Source organism: Ranitomeya variabilis, chromosome 4 (assembly GCF_051348905.1).
Source record: "Ranitomeya variabilis isolate aRanVar5 chromosome 4, aRanVar5.hap1, whole genome shotgun sequence".
Taxonomy (NCBI): Eukaryota; Metazoa; Chordata; class Amphibia; order Anura; family Dendrobatidae; genus Ranitomeya; species Ranitomeya variabilis.
In genome coordinates, this window is record NC_135235.1 from 701,657,798 (window position 1) to 701,672,334 (window position 14,537).

General features: G+C 45.1%; 2 protein-coding genes across 5 annotated transcripts in view; one reads left to right on the forward strand and one right to left on the reverse strand.

Annotated features, from left to right (window-relative positions):
• The window catches only part of LOC143766439 (uncharacterized), a 380,006-nt gene that overhangs the window by 246,753 nt on the left and 118,716 nt on the right, over positions 1–14,537 (forward strand). The window lies entirely within an intron of this gene.
• Positions 1–14,537, reverse strand: part of LOC143766427 (uncharacterized) — a 473,765-nt gene that overhangs the window by 149,573 nt on the left and 309,655 nt on the right. For all 4 annotated transcript variants that reach the window (XM_077254102.1, XM_077254104.1, XM_077254105.1 and 1 more), the window contains exons 8-12: positions 14,122–14,271; positions 13,813–13,992; positions 13,606–13,729; positions 13,425–13,522; positions 13,136–13,226 (exon numbers count right to left, since the gene is read on the reverse strand). In XM_077254102.1, the coding sequence (XP_077110217.1) occupies positions 13,136–13,226; positions 13,425–13,522; positions 13,606–13,729; positions 13,813–13,992; positions 14,122–14,271 (643 nt within the window). The remainder of the gene's footprint in view (positions 1–13,135; positions 13,227–13,424; positions 13,523–13,605; positions 13,730–13,812; positions 13,993–14,121; positions 14,272–14,537) is intronic.

Here is a 14,537-nt window from a genome sequence, read left to right on the forward strand (position 1 = left end):
ACCTAATAATCCTAGACACCTCGACACAGCCGGAGGACTAAATACCCCTATAGATGGAAATGGGAATCCTATCTTGCCTCAGAGCAGAACCCCAAAGGATAGACAGCCCCCCACAAATATTGACTGTGAGTATTAGAGGAAAGACACACGCAGGCAGAAAACAGGGTTTAGCAAAAGAGGCCACTCTAGCTAGATAGGAAAGGATAGGACAGAATGCTAAGCGGTCAGTAATAAAATCCTGAAAATAACCACAGCAGATAATACAAAAATTCCACCATCTAACTAAAGACATGGAACGTATATCTGCATCTCCTGAGAATCCAACTTGACTGGAAAAATCCTGCACAGTCAAAGCTGGACAAGAAAAAACAATGAATAGCACAGATCTGTAAAGCACACAGTATGTGTGCTGCAGAAACAAAAACCAGACACTTATCTTTGCTGAATGGCAGCAGGGCAGGAGGAACAGACTGAGATCCAAACCTTCCAAGAACAATGGACAACTGGCAAGGACTAATGAATCCTGCAACCTTAAATACCCCAGTCAGAACTGCAATTAGCAGGGACACCTGCCCAGGATTGCAACCCAGGGACAACTGCATTACCACCAACAACCACCGGAGGGAACCCAAGAGCAGAATTCACAACAGCAGCCTCCCGAAGAAGCTCACGCGAAACGCGCGTCGGGGCTCCCCTGGACACAAACTGACAGGCGACATGGATAAGCAGGACTTTGTTTGAGTGTCACTTTTATCACTAGGGTAGTGATATTTGGTTAATGGGTTTATTTCGAGAGATGTATACTCTCCCATATTAAGCCATATTAAGCCCTCTACTTTTTCGGATAACTGGTATAATGTTTGCACCTTATTTGCACTATGCACTTTTTTGCTTTTGCATTGAAGTTTATTGAGGTGGAGATTTATTACCTCTGTTTGCTTACCCAGCCTGCTTTTTCTCTGCGCCACTGTTTTTGTCCTTCACACAGAAGCTCTCTATGTACCTTATCATTGATAAGCTGTTTTTATCATGTTTTTTTCGTGTAATATTATGTTTTCAATAAACTTTGTTATTTTTATGAAATAACTCTTTTTGGACAGTGAGTACCTGTAGCCCTATATACAGGCCACTCACGGAATCCAAGACTGTAGACACACCGCGATTTAACATGTCCCTTTTGTCACATTATTTTCAGGGGTACCATCATTTCTGTTCAGGCCTATTTCATGAGTTTTATTTATTTATTTTTTTTAATTCTGTGGCAGCATGGTTGAAAAGCAATGTCTGACTTTCATTTGTTCATTTTCATAGATTTTTTATTTATTATTACTTTTGTCAGATTCAAGTTATTTCTGTCACCATTGTGGATTTTTCTGTCATTAAGCGAGGGGTACAGACAATGTTGACCACATATGTATAGATTCAGAGGCGTAGCTAGGGTTTCAACTTAGGGGGGGCGCAGCATCTGAGTGGGCCCCTAACCAGCTAACCCTGATTACAGCTACGGTTGCGCACTCTAATTGTGAATATAGGGGAACCTCAGAATATGACCCTACTGTTATTAAAAATAAATCTATATACAAAAACGAACATTAACTTTACCGCCATATTGTGACCATATGCAACTTTGATGGTCATAATACTCTGGGTGCCCCTATAACAATAATGCTTAAGTGCCCACTTAACATTTAATAATGTCCCCTAAGTTCCCCATGTACTTCTCCATTATACACAGTATGGTGAGCTTAAAGGGACTCTGTCACCTGAATTTGGAGGGAACAATTTTCAGCCATAGAGACGGGGTTTTCGGCTGTTTGATTCACCCTTTCCTTACCCGCTGGCTGCATGCTGGCTTCAATATTGGATTGAAGTTCATCCTCTGTCCTCCATAGTACACGCCTGCGTAAGGCAAGATTGCCTTGTGCAGGCATGTACTACGGAGGACAGAGAATGAACTTCAATCCAATATTGCAGGTAGCATGCAGCCAGCGGGTAAGGAAAGGGTGAATCAAACAGCCGAAAACCCCGCCTCTATGGCTGAAAATTGTTCCCTCCAAATTCAGGTGACAGTGTCCCTTTAAAGCTTCCCTATACACAGTATGATGTCCCCACAGCTCCCCTGTACAAAGTATGATGTCCCCACAGCTCCCCTATACACAGTATGATGATTCTATAACTCCCCTATACACCGTATGATGTTCCCACTGCTCCCCTTTACACAGTATGATGTTCCCACTGCTCCCCTATAGATAGTATGAGCCCAATGCTCCCCTATACACAGTATAAGGCTGACAGAACTCCACTATAGAAAGTATAATGACCCCCAGAGCTCCCCTATATACAGTGTAATGGGCCAACAGCTCCCATATGCACAATATGCCTTCACAGTTCCCTATACACAGTATGATGGGCCTACAGCTCCCCTGTACACAGTATGATGGGCCCACAGCTTCCTTATACACAGTATGATGGGCCTGCAGCTCTCGTCAAACAGTATGATGTCCCTCACAGTTCCCCTGTACACAGTATGATGGGCCCACAGCTTGCTTATACACAGTATGATGGGCCCACATCTCCCTTATACATAGTATGATGCACCCGCAGCTCCCTTGTATACAGTATGATGGGCCCGCAGCTCCCTTATACACAGTATGATGGGCCCACAGCTCCCTTATACACAGTATGATGGGCCCACATCTCCCTTATACACAGTATGATGGGCCCGCAGCTCCCTTATACACAGTATGATGGACCCGCAGCTCCCTTGTATACAGTATGATGGGCCCGCAGCTCCCTTATACACAGTATGATGGGCTCGTAGCTCCCTTATACACAGTATGATGGGCCCGCAGCTCCCTTATACACAGAATGATTGGCCCGCAGCTCCCGTATACGCAGTATGATGGGCTTGCAGCTCCCGTATACACAATATGATTGGCCCACAGCTCCCTTATACATAGTATGATTGGCCTGCAGCTCCCGTATACACAGTATGATGGACCCGCGGCTCCCTTATACATAGTATGATTGGCCCGCAGCTCCCATATACACAGTATGATGGACCCGCAGCTCCCTTATACACAGTATAAGGCTGACAGAACTCCACTATAGAAAGTATAATGACCCCCAGAGCTCCCCTATATACAGTGTAATGGGCCAACAGCTCCCATATGCACAATATGCCTTCACAGTTCCCTATACACAGTATGATGGGCCTACAGCTCCCCTGTACACAGTATGATGGGCCCACAGCTTTCTTATACACAGTATGATGGGCCTGCAGCTCCCGTCAAACAGTATATGATGTCCCTCACAGTTCCCCTGTACACAGTATGATGGGACCACAGCTTGCTTATACACAGTATGATGGGCCCAAATCTCCCTTATACACAGTATGATGGACCCGCAGCTCCCTTGCATACAGTATGATGGGCCCGCAGCTCCCTTATACACAGTATGATGGGCCCACAGCTCCCTTATACACAGTATGATGGGCCCACATCTCCCTTATACACAGTATGATGGGCCCGCAGCTCCCTTATACACAGTATGATGGACCCGCAGCTCCCTTGTATACAGTATGATGGGCCCGCAGCTCCCTTATACACAGTATGATGGGCTCGTAGCTCCCTTATACACAGTATGATGGGCCCGCAGCTCCCTTATACACAGAATGATTGGCCCGCAGCTCCCGCATACGCAGTATGATGGGCTTGCAGCTCCCGTATACACAATATGATTGGCCCACAGCTCCCTTATACATAGTATGATTGGCCTGCAGCTCCCGTATACACAGTATGATGGACCAGCGGCTCCCTTATACATAGTATGATTGGCCAGCAGCTCCCATATACACAGTATGATGGACCCGCAGCTCCCTTATACACAGTATGATGGGCCCGCAGCTCCCTTATACATAGTATGATTGGCCCGCAGCTCCCTTATACATAGTATGATTGGCCCGCAGCTCCCATATACACAGTATGATGGGCCCGCAGCTCCCTTATACATAGTATGACTGGCCCGCAGCTCCCTTATACATAGTATGATTGGCCCGCAGCTCCCTTATACACAGTATGATGGACTCACAGCTCCCTGTCATGATTTGGATATCCCGGTCATTTACTCATCCTCCGGCGTATTCACTATTTTGTGGCACTGCTGCAGTGCCGCTGCTCAAACTTGTGAGCGCAGCTTCTGACAGGCCAGACGTTAGAAGCTATGTTACAAGCGCTCAATGTAAGACTATGAGGCTATGTGCACTTGTTGCGGATTCGTGTGCGGATTTACTGTGTTTTTTGTGCAGATTTCACCTGCGGTTTTACACCTGCGGATTCCTATACAGGAGCAGGTGTAAAACGCTGCGGAATCCGCACAAAGAATTGACATGCTGCGGAAAATACAACACAGCGTTTCCGGTGGTATTTTCTGCACCATGGGCACTGCGGATTTGGTTTTCCATAGGTTTACATGGCACTGTAAACCAGATGGAAAACTGCTTCGAATCCGCAGCGGCCAATCCGCACTGTGTGCACATAGCCTGAGAGTGAGAAAGAGGCCAGAATGAGGCTCCCATAGACTCACATTGATTAGTGACCTCTGCGCTGCTCCATAAAACACTGGAGCCTCGGACAGGTCACAAACTGCAGGAGACGGAGCCGAGCGGAGACAAAACAGATGAAAATGCCAGAAGGTGAGTATCAGACAGGGGGCAGCGGACGTGGATTTTCAGCACCGCTCCAGCAATGAAATAAAAAATAATGCTGCAGTGGTGCTGTAAATGTGACGCAGCTCTTAGAAACTGTATGCGGCTCCTTATACTAACACTCATAAAAGAGCCAGGTGGTACGTATCAAAAGCCCCCTACCACCCCCAATCTCCAGTCTCCCCAGACAGCAAATATTACGTGATGGAGCACATATAATATCATAACAAAACATTATAATATTCAGCCCCCAGTGACCTGTCCCCCCTCCCCCACTTCAGCCCCAATACACCATCATCTCACATCCACCCCTCAGTGCCCTGTCCCTCGCCCACCTTCTGCCCTCACAACTGCCCTCACAACACCCCCATGGTCTTAGGCCATGTGCACACGTTCAGTATTTTTCGCATTTTTTTCGCTATAAAAACGCGAAAAAAAACGCTTACATATGCCTCCCATTATTTTCAGTGTATTCTGCATTTCTTGTGCAAGTGTTGCATTTTTTTCCGCGAAAAAATCGCATCGCGGAAAAAAAAGCAACATGTTCATTAAGTTTGCGGAATTGCGGGGGTTCCGCACACCTAGGAATGCATTGATCTGCTTACTTTCCGCATGTGGCTATGCACACCATGTGGGAAGTAAGCAGATCATGTGCGGTTGGTACCCAGGGTGGAGGAGAGGAGACTCTCCTCCACGGACTGGGCACCATATAATTGGTAAAAAAAAAAGAATTAAAATAAAAAATAGTCATATACTCACCTTCGATGGCCCCCGCAGTCTTCCCGCCTCTCAGGTGCATGCTGCCGCTTCCGTTCCTATAGATGGTGTGTGTGAAGGACCTGCGATGACGTCGCGGTCACGCGACTGCGACGTCATCGAAGGTCCTGCACACACACACCATCTATAGGAACGGACGCCGCTGAGGAGATCGGCTGTCTGCAGGTGAGTATAACCATTTTTTTCATTATTTTTAAACATTTTATCTCTTACTATTGATGCTGCATAGGCTGCATCTATAGTAAAAAGTTGGTCACACTTGTCAAACACTATGTTTGACAAGTGTGACCAACCTGTCAGTCAGTTTCCCAAGCGATGCTACAGATAGCTTGGAAAACTTTAGCATTCTGCAAGCTAATTACGCTTGCAAAATGCTAAAAAAAACGCAAAAAAAACCGGGGAAAAACTAAAAAAAAAGTGCGGATTTCTTGCAGAAAATTTCCGGTTTTCTTCAAGAAATTTCTGCAAGAAATCCTGACGTGTGCACATACCCTTACATTCACCCTCCAGTACCCAGTCTCCCCTCCCCCTCAATACCCCCATGGTCTCACCTTCACCCCCAGTACCCTGTCCCCCCTCACTCACTTTCAGCCCCCACAATACCCCAAGGGTCTCACAGTGACATACCTCAATTTAATAAACCTAATAAGTTCCATCCCCACTTACTGATAAAGTTTGCACTGCAGGCAGGACCAGGAAGTGTCTAGGTGAAATGCAAGATGTGGGCACTAGGACCCAGCGGGCCTGAGCCAATCCCAGCGTGCACAGAGTGAGGAAAACTGCAGCCAGGAAAAGCTTCATGATCAGGTCAGACGGGCAGCACCATTCACTTCACTGCAGGAGGGAGACTGCAGCCGGCCACTGTGCTAGTAGCGTGCAATCATCAGACGGGAGCAGACATTATACTGCTCTGCTCCTATGCGGTGTTCTGCCCCTGGCTCCCAGTGGGCCCCTTCATGTGACAGGGCCCGGGGCGACGGCCCCCTCTGCCCCCCCAGTAGCTACGCTACTGTATAGATTATAACCCTCAGTGAATTAATTTGTAAAATGGAATCTCTATGGGGATTTCGACTATTCTGATTTTCTGTCATTTAGTCATATTAGGGCTTCTGCATATGGTGTGTCCAATCTCATCTGGGATCTGTTCCTGCTGTCCAGCTGGAGTAATCTGCTCCCTACTTCAGCTAATTGGAAAGTACCACACCCTACTAAAGCTCAAAGCACATGGCTGGAATCTGCCAGAAACAGCGTTGTTCTCCTCTGGTTCAGCCCTCTGTGCTCAGCTTGCAACTTGTGTATTTGTTTACTGTTGTGACCGTGGCCTGTTTACTGACTACTCGTGTCTTCTGATTCTGTATTCTGTCCTTCCGGTTCAGACCCAGCTACCTGACTATTCTTCTTGCCATCTAATACCACAGAATAGCAGGTAACACCATGGTCCAAGCCTAGGGGTCCCAGTATAAGTCCAGATCCATGTAATGGTGTTAAAGGGCGATGAGCAAGGCAACCCTTGGGATATGGAAAGCAGAGAAGATAGTGCCAAGCATGTTCATGGTGGAGATCTTTAGAGCTGCCAGTGACCACGAACAGTGCTCCCAATACATTGTGTCTGCAAACTATTCCAGCTAGATCTGCATTCAAACAGCAAAATGGCGCTCCTTCCCTTCTGAACCCTGCCATGTTCCCAGAGAGTAGTGTACAATCGTATGTAGGGTATTGTGAGAAGTTGAAAAATAATTTGTAAGATGTATTTGTTTTCTATTATCCTTTGTGAATAATTTAAAAATTATCACCACTTAAAGTGACACACGTCAGATTGTGTCAGGTTGTTCCTTCCCGGGGAAAGGCCTGGCTATTCATTGCTTGCGTTGAGAAACACGTGATGGTGTCTCCGCAGCTACTCTACATGCAGATTGTAAAAAAGGGGCCTGATTAAGAACACAAAACTGGCTGCGGAAAGAGGTTAAATCAGAGTATTTTGAACACTACTGTAATGAAAAACTGTAACTATAGACAATAACATCTACTGAAATGCTCAAACTGAACAGTCTCCATCAGTAATAAATGAGTAGCTAGTGGTGAAACCTCTCTGGGGTAATTAGAGCACGGGGCTCGGTGACTTCACAATCTAAACTATTGTAAGGTCCAATATTTTCTGTCAGATGAGTTTCAAGAAGAAATATTACACATTTAAAGAGAACGGTGTACAATAGTTCAGAGCGGAGATGTCTTAAAGGGAACCTGTCAGCAGGATTGTGCTCAGTGACTACAGACACTGTCAGGTCGGTGCCGTTATACTGAGTACACTGATACCTGGTGATAAAATCCGTCTTGTGGTTGTTGTTTAATCTGTATTTGTAGCTTTCAGTTAATAAATTTCTCGTGCTCTGGGGCGGGGCTAAGGGCGGGGCTTTATGTGGTGCTCTGATTATATATGCATCTGTATTGGCTTATAACAGATCATAAGGTGAATGGCGGTGCCTGCGCAGTAGCATCAATAAGAAAGAGATAGATGCTACTGGACAGGCGCCGATGGTGTCATTATGCAGGATGTAATTTTTTTTTCTAAGCCTCCCAATAGCCACAATAATATCAACACTGTTATATGCATTATGTAAAAATGGGGGAAAGGTCAGTGAGTGATCAGTGACCTGTCATAGGCAAATAAAGGTGCATATGTAATCAGAGCACCACATAAAGCTCCACCCACAGCCCCGCCCCAGAGCACGAGAATCTCATTAACTGAAAACTACAAATACAGATTAAACAACAGTAAACCAGAGTTGCATTCATTTATGGTGGACCATTGGAGCTACTATGAATCCTGACCAGAAGATTAGAGAAAATAATATTGCTCCCCATTTCAGGAGAGATTGTGCAGTAATCTGAATTTCATAGGATCAAAAGCAATGTAATTTATGACATGGAGTGAATCCATGAAACCAGGGCTCGAGCCATGCCAACATATCTCCTGATCAAAAAAATAAAGGGAACACTTAAACAACAGAATATAACTCCAAGTAAACCAAACTTCTGTGAAATCAAACTGTCCATTTAAGAAGCAACACTGACAATTTCACATGCTGTTGTGCAAATGGAATAGACAACAGATGGAAATTGTTGGCAATTATCAAGACACTCAATAAAGGAGTGGTTCTGCAGGTGGAGACCACAGACCAAATCTCAGTACCAATGCTTGCTGGCTAATGTTTTGGTCACTTTTGAATGTTGGTTGTGCTTTCACACTCGTGGTAGCATAAGACGGACTCTACAAACCGCACAAGTGGCTCAGGTAGTGCAGCTCATCCAGGATGGTACATCAATGGGAGCTGTGGCAAGAAGGTTTGCGGTGTCTGTCAGCATAGTGTCCAGAGGCTGGAGGCGCTACCAGGAGACAGTCTAGTGCAGCAAGAGACATGGAGGGGGCCGTAGGAGGGTAACAACCCAGCAGAGGGACTGTTACCTCAGCCTTTGTGCAAAGAGAAGCACTGCCAGAGCCCTGAAAAATGACCTCCAGCAGGCCACAAATGTGCATGTGTCTGCACAAAAGGTTAGAAACCAACTCCATGAGGATGGTCTGAGTGCTCAACGTCCACAGATGGGGGTTGTGCTCACAGCCCAACACCGTGCAGGACACTTGGCATTTGCCACAGAACACCAGGACTGGCAAATTCGCCACTGGTGCCCTGTGCTCTTCACAGATGAAAGCAGGTTCACACTGAGCACATGTGACAGACATAACAGAGTCTGGAGACGCCGTGGAGAGCGATCTGCTGCCTGCACCATCCTTCAGCATGACCGGTTTGGCAGTGGGTCAGTAATGGTGTGGGGTGGCATTTCTTTGGAGGGCCGCACAGCCCTCCATGTGCTCACCAGAGGTAGCCTGACTGCCATTAGGTACCGAGATGAGATCCTCAGACCCCTTGTGAGACCATATGCTGGTGCGGTTGGCCCTGGGTTCCTCCTAATGCAGGACAATGCCAAAACTCATGTGGCTGGAGTGTGTCAGCAGTTCTTGCAAGATGAAGGCATTGAAGCTATGGACTGGCCCGCCCGTTCCCCAGACCTGATTCCGATTGAACATATCTGGGACATCATGTCTCACACCATCCACCAATGTCACGTTGCACCACAGACTGTCCAGGAGTTGGCAGATGCTTTACTCCAGGTCTGGGAGGAGATCCCTCAGGAGACCATCCGCCGCCTCATCAGGAGCATGCCCAGGCATTGTAGGGAGGTCACACAGGCACATGGAGGCAACACACACACAACTGACCATCATTTCCTTGTCTTGAGGCATTCCCACTTAAGTTGGATCAGCCTGTAACGTCATTTTCCACTTTGATTTTGAGCATCATTCCAAATTCAGACCTCCGTGGGATATTCATATTGATTTACATTGATCATTTTTATGTTTTATTGTTCTCAACACATTCCACTATGTAATGAATAAAGATTTACAACTGAAATATTTAATTCAGTGATATCTAGGATGTGGTATTATAGTGTTCCCTTTATTTTTTGAGCAGTGTATATTACAGCCATCAGCCACGCACAGCTCAGAGATACAGTGCCTTGCAAAAGTATTCGGAACTTTTCAACCTTTTCCCACATATCATGCTTCAAACATAAAGATACCAAATGTAAATTTTTGGTGAAGAATCAACAACGAGTGGAACACAATTGTGAAGTTGAATGAAATGTATTGGTTATTTAAAATTTTTGTGGAAATTCAAAAACTGAAAAGTGGGGCATGCAATATTATTCGGCCCCTTTACTTTCAGTTACTCCAGAAGTTCATTGTGGATCTCTGAGTGATCCAATGTTGTCCTAAATGCCTAATGATGATAAATATAATCCACCTGTGTGTAATCAAGTCTCCGTATAAATGCACCTTCTCTGTGATAGTCTCAGGGTTCTGTTTGAAGCACCGAGAGCATCATGAAGACCAAGGAACACAACAGTCAGGTCCGTGATACTGTTGTGGAGAAGTTTAAAGCCGGATTTGGATACAAAATGATTTCCAAAACTTTAAACATCCCAAGGAGCACTGTGCAAGCGATCATAATGAAATGGAAGGAGTATCATACGACTGCAAATCTACCAAGATTCGGCCGTCCCTCTAAATTTTCATCTCACACAAGGATAAGACTGATCAGAGATGCAGCCAAGAGGCCCATGATCACTCTGGATAAACTGCAGAGATCTACAGCTTATGTGGGATAGTCTGTCCATAGGACAACAATCAGTCGTACACTGCACAAATCTGGCCTTTATGGAAGAGTGGCAAGAAGAAAGCCATTTCTCAAAGATATCCATAAAAAGTGTCATTTAAAGTTTGCAACAAGCCACCTGGGAGACACACCAAACATTTGGAAGAAGGTGCTCTGGTCAGATGAAACCAAAATCGAACTTTTTGGCAACAATGCCAAACGATGTGTTTGGCGTAAAGGCAACACAGCTCATCACCCTGGACACACCATCCCCACTGTCAGACATGGTGGTAGCAGCATCATGGTTTGGGCCTGCTTTTCTTCAGTAGGCACAGGGAAGATGGTTAAAATTGATGGGAAGATGGATGGAGCCAAATACAGGACCATTCTTGAAGAAAACCTGTTGGAGTCTGCAAAAGACCTGAGACTGGGACAAAGATTTGTCTTCCAACAAGACAATGATCCCAAACATAAGGCAAAATCTACGATGGAATGGTTCACAAATAAACGTATCCAAGTGTTAGAATGGCTAAGTCAAAGTCCAGACCTCAATCCAATCGAGAATCTGTGGAAAGAGCTGAAAACTGCTGTTCACAAACGATCTCCATCAAACCTCACTGAGCTCGAGCTGTTTGCCTTTGTTTCAGTCTCTCGATGTACAAAACTGAGACACATACCACAAGCGACTTGCAGCTGTAATCGCAGCAAAAGGTGGTGCAACAAAGTATTAAGTTAAAGGGGCAGGAATAATATTGCACGCCTCACTTTTCAGTTTTTGAATTTCCACAGAAATTTAAAATAACATTTCGTTCAACTTCACAATTGTGTTCCACTTGTTGATGATTCTTCACCAAAAATTTACATTTGGTATCTTTATGTTTGAAGCATGATATGTTGGAAAGGGTTGAAACGTTGCAGGGGGCCGAATACTTTTGCAAGGCACTGTATATCATGGCACAGGTGTAATGTGTTTTATGTAGATTTTCACGATCCTGCTTGAAGTTAGCTGGTTTTAATACAAATTGAAAAGTCAGGATAAAGGGAAACTCTGTTATTGTACAGAAATTCACACTTGGCTTCACTGCACATTTAATGTTGTCGATCATAAAAGTGAACTGTGGCCAGAAAGACTGGACCTGGTCTTGTAGGGACCATATGATCAGCAGCACAGAAGTGAGAGAAGGGAGATTCATCCAATAAGATCTCAGGGTTCTAGGAAGCCAACAGCATCATTACCCTCCGCTTTCTCTTACAGGCCCATCATAATATTTTTCTTCAAATGATTTTCTATCTTGTCAGCACATTCTACGTACGCTGTCACTTGGCTAAACTAAATTTGAACTAATTATCTTTCCTCCATCTTGCATATCTTCCCTACCTAATCTATCTATCTAAATAAATGAAATCACACTTTCCCCTGTCCTGGAAATCCGCTGCTTCAAAGTAACCCTTGTCTCTGCCCTGTCGTTCAAACCGGACATCCAAGCTCTCGCCACCTCCTGTCGCCTCAAGCTCAAAAATATTTCCAGATTTCGTCCTTTCCTCAGCCCTCACTCTACCAAAATACTTGTGCATGCCCTAATCATCTCCCGCCTCGACTATTGCAACATCCTTCTCAGTGGCCTACCTTCTAATACTCTCGCATGTCTCCAGTCTGTCCTTACCTCTCCTGCCCGACTAATTAATCTCTCTCCTTTCTACACTCCTGCTTCCCCTCTTTGCAAATCCCTTCACTGGCTCCAAATTTCCCAGCATATCCAGTTTCAACTACTAACACTGACCTACAAAGCCATCCATAACCTGTCTCCTCCGAACTAATCTCTCAATATCTTCCCTCACATAATCTCCTCCCAAGACCTCCTTCTCTCCTCCATGCTTATTCGCTTCTCACCCAATCGCCTCCAAGACTTCTCCCGAATATTCCCCATCCTCTGGAATTCTGTGCCCCAACACGTCTGGTCATCCACCACATTTGGATCCTTCAAAAGGAACCTGAAAACCCACCTCTTCAGGAAAGCTTACAGCCTGCACTGACCACACGACCACCGCAACACCATCGGAGCTACTGCAACCCTAGACCTACTGTCTCCTTCCCCATAATCCTGTAGAATGTAAGCCTGCAAGGGCAGGGTCCTCTCCCCTCTGTATTCGTCTGTCATTGTTAGTTTGTTTACTATAAGTGATATTTGTACTTTGATATAACCCCGTCTAATGTACCTAAACCCAGGGAGTAGGTGGATCTACCAGGTTATAAGTTCTATAGAAAAGGGCTTTCAATGCCCAAATACATTTGAACAGTTTTGGGTGGAGGAGAATGTTGTGGTCTAGAGGCAAAATGGTGATCATGGAAATATGGCCGGACTACACCACCGATAAAGCAGCCACAGCCGGTGACTGAGAAGAATCTGTGACTTCTCTACATTTAGTGGTTACTACTCACCTGGGTAGTCATATGTAGGAATCTCCTCTTTACACCACTCATCACCCTTCACATATGTCTCTGTAGTATTAATATGGGTCAGATCTTCCCCCTGAAATAAATATTGTAAAAGTCACAGACAGATGGAGAAGTCCCATCTATGATCAGCTCTAATCCTGCAATCTCCACCGTTCTCATTACACAAGTATAAAATATATAATACTGGTGGATAAAACAAGACTGAGCACAACACTTTCACCGGTGTCTACACATCATAGGGCAGATCTCCTGACACCTTCTCTCCATCTACCTGATGATCCTGAGGAGCATTGGGATCTTCTTGCTTGCAGTCTTGTGGAAAAAGAGGATGGGGACATCTCTCTGGTGTTGTCCTCTTACTGGATAGATCTGGAGGAAACACATACAGGCAGTGAATTCATTCTTTACATACAGATAATTATAGGCCGTGTGTATTTAGTCCTGTCTGTTACCTGGTGATGTGAGGGGCTGGGGAACCTCCATTATGACGTCCTTGTACAGATCTCTGCGTCCTTCTAAATGCTCCCACTCCTCCTTGGAGAAATAGACAGCGACATCCTGACACCTTATAGGAACCTGACACATAGAATGATACTGTCATCCCCCTGATCTCTTCATAGTGTTACTGTATAATGTCCCAGCATTCCCAACAGTGTCACCTCTCCAGTCAGCAGCTCAATCATCTTGTAGGTGAGTTCTAGGATCTTCTGGTCATTGATGTCCTCATGTATCAGGGGGTGAGGTGGAGGTCCCATGATTGGGCTCAGGAGTCTTCCCCATCCCTCAGACACAGGGTCCTGACAGCGCTCACTAGAGATCTTCTTCACTACTGTGTAATCCTGGTTATGGAGAGACACATTAATAAATCTCACTACAGACATTTCCAGAGTCCTCACTTCTCCAGTTCTGTCCATCTGTTATTCTCATAGATAAGAATGATGTAATGTGACGTCATCAGAATCTCTCACCTCTCCAGTAAGATGGAAAAGGATCTCTAGGGTGAGGTGTAATATCCTCTCCGCCATCTTGTCTTTGTCCATATCCATCTTTGATGGGTAAATCAGGAAAAGTTTCTTTTGTAGAAGATCTTCACTGAGAGGATCCGATATTGTAGAGACCTGAATGAGAAGAAGATGAGCCGATGTAACATCATAAAAATCCTGTGTAATAATATAACTACTGGAGATAATAAGGGAAACTTATGAGGAGATGTATTATTTTACAGTATTTAGTTTCCTTCTTTACATTGTGATGCAGCGGTATGACCATACACAGTGAAACGGCAGTGACCCAAACAAGTTCAAACAAAACTTTCTTTTATTGTGTTACTTCACACAGTCAATATAGTATACGGCTTCTTCATACAGTCCACTTATAATGCATG